At 35.8% G+C, this 6,000-nt stretch overlaps 1 protein-coding gene across 15 annotated transcripts in view; it reads right to left on the bottom strand.

Annotated features, from left to right (window-relative positions):
• Positions 1–610: 610 nt before the first annotated feature.
• The window catches only part of LOC144438647 (pericentriolar material 1 protein-like), a 109,324-nt gene continuing 103,934 nt past the window's right edge, over positions 611–6,000 (bottom strand). For 12 of the 15 annotated variants that reach the window (XM_078127771.1, XM_078127778.1, XM_078127780.1 and 9 more), the window contains 5 exons: positions 5,129–5,200; positions 4,755–4,869; positions 4,190–4,537; positions 3,281–3,464; positions 611–1,424 (listed from right to left, as the gene is read on the bottom strand). In XM_078127771.1, coding sequence (XP_077983897.1) covers positions 1,414–1,424; positions 3,281–3,464; positions 4,190–4,537; positions 4,755–4,869; positions 5,129–5,200 — 730 coding nt within the window. In that variant the 3' untranslated portion in view covers positions 611–1,413. The remainder of the gene's footprint in view (positions 1,425–3,280; positions 3,465–4,189; positions 4,538–4,754; positions 4,870–5,128; positions 5,201–6,000) is intronic. The other 3 variants (XM_078127781.1, XM_078127783.1, XM_078127785.1) reach the window with 3 other exon arrangements.

Genomic DNA, 6,000 nt, shown 5'->3' with positions numbered 1-6,000 from the left:
ATTTCCAATCTATTTACACATCTGCATAATTAACTTTTAAAGAAATGAGTGAGGCAAAAACCTTTCCATTTCAACTTGTGAGTTGAATGGTTAATTGAAATCATGTAAACATTACAATAATAATTACTGTTGGTACAAAAATCATCAATACGTAAAAATTGCAAACATCAGAAAACATTAATGATTTGAAATGTTTTAATAAAGTGTGTATATGCTTAACAATTTGTTCACTATTTTATCATCTCTAATACACAAACACATTTTTTGCAAATTTATTTGATCTTTATTTATGCATTTTTTTCCAAAGCAAAGCAAATCAAGTCATTGCATATAAAGCAGTACTTTATACAAATAATACCAGTATTTTGTGTCAATTATTTCATGCCTTGCCTTGGCTTCAAACTACATGTAAGGAATGACAGTACACTCAGATGGCCATACAAGAATGCATAAATATGCAGTCATTTATTTTGATATAAATCAATACACAATTGTGGCCATACTTTATTTCCAAAACCCCCTTAATCTGCCATCAGATAACTCCCCACCCCACTACCCCCTTAATCTGCCATCAGATAACTTCCCACCCCACTACCCCCTTAATCTGCCATCAGATAACTCCCCACCCCACTACATTTTGTATCTCAAATAATAACTTCTGAATGTCCTGCAAAACTCTCATAGCCCTGTACCACTCCCCCATAACATCTCTGCACATTGTTCTCACATTCCACACCAACTTATCTATTCCATAAGCTCCATGCCTAACCCCCCCCCCCCCCCCCTAACTCCTTGCCTGCCAAACTCATTACCAATTAGCAAGAAACCCAATGCTATCCTGTAAGACCTAGAGCATGGTTGGTTGTCTGTGACAGTAAATAATGCATGGTTGTCTGTGACACACTTTAGTAAATAAAACCTCAGTTAAGTAGTTCTACCTCTCAGATAGACAGAAAATGAAATCTGGTAGTTGTCAAATGCTACAACAAAAGATTTGATTCAATGGTAATAAAAGTTCTGTATGCTTTGTGCATAGCTGTTTTAGTAACACAAAATTATACAGTGAATATACGCAGGTTAATTCTCTATAATGTACTGCTTCTGTACTATGCAGGTCAACAAATCTGTAAATTTCAAACAAAAAACTACCAAACACAAACACAAACACAATATATTTACAAGTTTTATGTGATCAATTAACATTCAAAATATGAATATATGTTCAGAAACCTTGTGAAAATGACAAAAGATCAATAAAGAAATCACAGCAAGCATATTATTCATCAAAATTGTACTTTTTTTGGTTTCTCAATTCATTGGTCCAAGAGTGTAAATTTCTTTAACATTGTTTCAATTGTTATTGGGTGATGCCTTGTGGCTGGCAGTGACTAAGTCCACTTCCACATCAAACATTCATTCATCCTCTGTAGATGTAAAAAGAAGAAAAACGACATAAATTAAAGTGACCAAAAAATTACAATATATTAACTTACAGGAGTGACAGGGTGGGCTCAACTCATACATGTGATTAGTTCCATGCCACTGATTGGTCAAAGGTCACATGACAATCTTCAAAAGTTTGCACTGTATTATGGGAATGTAATAATAATAATGAGATGAGTAGGTTTAAAATGCATGCTAACACATATTGTGATATATCAATTAACATGATCCACATATACATGTACAAAACAAATAGTTGACTTTATTTTCACAACACCAAATCAGTGATTGGGCACCCACATTGCAAGACTGACAGTGATTGGGCACCCACATTGCAAGACTGACAGTGATTAGGCACCCACATTGCAAGACTGACAGTGATTAGGCACCCACATTGCAAGACTGAGTGATTAGGTACCCACATTGCAAGACTGACAGTGATTAGGCACCCACATTGCAAGACTGACAGTGATTAGGCACCCACATTGCAAGACTGAGTGATTAGGCATCCACATTGCAAGACTGACAGTGATTAGGCACCCACATTGCAAGACTGACAGTGATTAGGGACCCACATTGCAAGACTGACAGTGATTAGGCACCCACATTGCAAGACTGACAGTGATTAGGCACCCACATTGCAAGACTGACAGTGATTAGGCATCCACATTGCAAGACTGACAGTGATTGGGCACCCACATTGCAAGACTGACAGTGATTGGGCACCCACATTGCAAGACTGACAGTGATTGGGCATCCACATTGCAAGACTGACAGTGATTGGGCACCCACATTGCAAGACTGACAGTGATTGGGCACCCACATTGCAAGACTGACAGTGATTGGGTACCCACATTGCAAGACTGACAGTGCATGACAATCACACTTTTGAAATAACAGTGCTTTTAATCTTTATTTCAAGTGTATTGACTGCGTGAGTTTAATCCACCAATCACTGATGGAATATTGTGCAGAAGTTATCAAACTGCTTACTAGGTGATGTGAGATGATAACTAGGTGTAAAACATACAATGATTTACATTCAGGTGTAATATACCATGTAGAATAATGCTACTTTGCTGGCTGCCCCTGACAAACAAAACAATATTTTTTTTTATTATCAACATTGGCTCTGTACCCATTACACCAATCACATCAGCTCGTAACATTGGAGTATTTTTCAATAATATCCATGTTTAACTACCACATCAAGAATACCTGCAAATCAATCTACACACATCTTCATTGCATTCCATCCATAAGGGAATACATTACTGATAACGTTTATTGTACTATAATCCATGCAATCCTATCAGCCAAGTTTGACTACAGTAATGTATTATTATACAGACTTCCTGACACTACCATAAACCTATTACAACATGCTCAAAATACAGCAGCAAGGATCATCTCTCGTACCAAGAAGTTTGAACACATTTCTCCAAGAACAGCCTGCATTGGTTACCAGTTTGTTTCAGGATTGATTACAAATTTTACTGTTGTCAAATTTTACTGTTTATTGCAATTGTTTTATTAGTCCTTCCAGTAGTATAGTTAATTTACAAAAACACTGTCAGGCTGATTACCATGACAACCATGCCAGGTTGATTACCATGATTATATTTAGCACTTCAAGTTCTCTATCATATATACTTTATGTTGTTTACAGATTAATTGCATTGGGAGTGACCACAAACAAGGCTGACACTTTTACACTTGATATGAATGCTATGATTATGACAGTGAAATTGCTTTACTTGGGTGTAAAGGGTTGTAAAAGAATAGCCCTGTGATATGATGATGAAATGTTGATGAAGCATTTACAATGAAGACATACCATTATCATTCTGACTGGTTTGATTACTGTCTTGTATGCTGTCAGGAGTAGAACCTTCAGGAGATTTTAAAGCTTCTCGATCACCAGCTAATTGTGACTCACCCCCACTCTCCAACACATCTAACACTGCTTGTACAGCAGTATTACCAGCTTGTTCTTCAGCTATCTTTTCTTGGAGTTGAATCTAGGAAAAAATAACAAGCCTTCAATTGAAAACATAATCCCCAATTTTACCTGTATGTTTTATGGCAACGTTATTGTGCAAATCTGAATGGTGTATCTAGATACAAAACACCATAATTTATTGACCAATTTTCTATTTGACCTTGGATATTGAGATCAAAGACAAAGGTCAAGATATGACAAGAAAGGTGACTTTTGGAGTATAGACATTTAAAACGAGTCTTTTGTTTATTCAACTTCTTGAGTTAACAGAAAGAAACAGTTTGGTCATTTCACCTCGAAAATGTTTGTCAAGGTCAAAGGTCAATGTTTCATTAGAAAGCTCATCATTAATAATGTCAGGGTGGACACTTGAATGGTGTCCATACATATGAAACTTTTGGCAATAACTGGCAAAATGTTCTTGTTTATCACAAACATGGCCGCCATTTTGCTATTCAGGTCAAGGTTGTGAAATTAAGTGACGTGTATAAGACATGATTAAAATATCATCATCTCTGGAAATACTTGATTCTCAATGCTATGAAGATAACCCAAATTTGGCTATTTGACCTTGGAAAGGAATGTCAAAATCAAAGGTCAGGGTCTTAAAAAGAAAGCTCATTTGATAATATGGGTGTAGGCACTTGAATGGAGTTGTTATGTATTATTCCTCAATCATCACATATTATAATGTTATGATGAGAAGAGGGCATTTCAAAACGACCCACACTGCTGTCAAATTACCTGTGAAAGACTAGTTAAAGATAGAGGTAAGTCATCTACTGTTAATTCATTTTCATCTTCTTTATCCTGTGCAGCTAAATCACCATTGACATGAGGGTTGTTATTTTCTATAGGTTCCTCTGCTGGATTCTCTGCTGCATCTGTGGTTTCAGATTTATCTACAGTATCTATAGCCTCAGTTTTCTCACTCTCATCACCAGCCTTCACCTTCTCTGTTGTGTCTGAAGCCTCTGCTTTTTCTGTTGAGTCAGCTGTTTCAGCTTTCTCTTCAAAATCATCATCATCATCACCATCATCTTCAACTTCTTCCTTCTGTTTAGCATGATCTACAAGGGATTCTATGGAATCCTGATAGCAGACAAAAGAGAGCAGAGTATTAAATTTTACCAAACATATAATGAAATTGCCACTATCATCAGATGGGGATAATTCAACGGTTGTTTCAGTTTTTGTTGTAGACTGTGGGAAGTGATTTACTTGTCATTATCCAAATGTAGCTATTACACATTCAACAAATTGTACTACATTTATGGTATATGGCACCATCAAAACTACTCTCACTTACCTGTGGTTCAGCATCAAAGCCTTCACTAGCTGCTGTAGCTGCCATTATTGTACTAGTATATTCCTGTCTCTCACTCACTGTGTCCTGTTCTTCATCTTCCTCTCCACTGCCAGTACTGTCAGCAAATAAAAACAACTCAACTCAACAAAGTTCCACTATCCATGTCAAAATAGGCATTGTTAGAGTAACAATATTGAGAGACAAGTAACAGCAAACTTGTTTATATCACATCCTGGTAATCTTCTTTGTCCCTGGATACAGGTTTATTTGTGTAGGGTTTGGACTCACTAACTGACAACTCTATCTGAACTGATACTCACCTTGTGTAGGGTTTGGACTCACTAACTGACAACTCTATCTGAACTGATACTCACCTTGTGTAGGGTTTGGACTCACTAACTGACAACTCTATCTGAACTGTCTTGGTAGTTGTTGCTTCACTGTCCCTGCAAATAATAACACAAGACGTACATTACTTTGATATCATACACGAACAATGAATCTGTAACAACTGAAAAAAACCTCATTTTATAAACAAGCTCAGTATATGTCTATTCTGAGTTTAGAATCTGAAAACAGCAGGTGACTTCTTTGCCATAAATGTAGTCTATAACAATCAATGTGTGGTACATGTATTAAATTTAGTCTATAACAATCAATGTGTGGTACATGTATTGAATGTAGTCTATAACAATCAATGTGTGGTACATGTATTCAATGTAGTCTATAACAATCAATGTGTGGTACATGTATTAAATGTAGTCTATAACAATCAATGTGTGGTACATGTATTAAATGTAGTCTATAACAATCAATGTGTGGTACATGTATTAAATGTAGTCTATGGCAATCAATGTGTGGTACATGTATTAAATGTAGTCTATAACAATCAATGTGTGGTACATGTATTGAATGTAGTCTATAACAATCAATGTGTGGTACATGTATTGAATGTAGTCTATAACAATCAATGTGTGGTACATGTATTAAATGTAGTCTATAACAATCAATGTGTGGGACATGTATTAAATGTAGTCTATAACAATCAATGTGTGGTACATGTATTAAATGTAGTCTATAACAATCAATGTGTGGTACATGTATTAAATGTAGTCTATAACAATCAATGTGTGGTACATGTATTAAATGTAGTCTATAACAATCAATGTGTGGTACATGTATTAAATGTAGTCTATAACAATCAATGTGTGGTACATGTATTAAATGTAGTCTATGGCAATCAATG

The sequence above is a fragment of the Glandiceps talaboti genome, chromosome 8 (genome assembly GCF_964340395.1).
Source record: "Glandiceps talaboti chromosome 8, keGlaTala1.1, whole genome shotgun sequence".
NCBI lineage: Eukaryota > Metazoa > Hemichordata > Enteropneusta > Spengelidae > Glandiceps > Glandiceps talaboti.
This window is presented reverse-complemented; position numbering and strand designations above follow the sequence as displayed.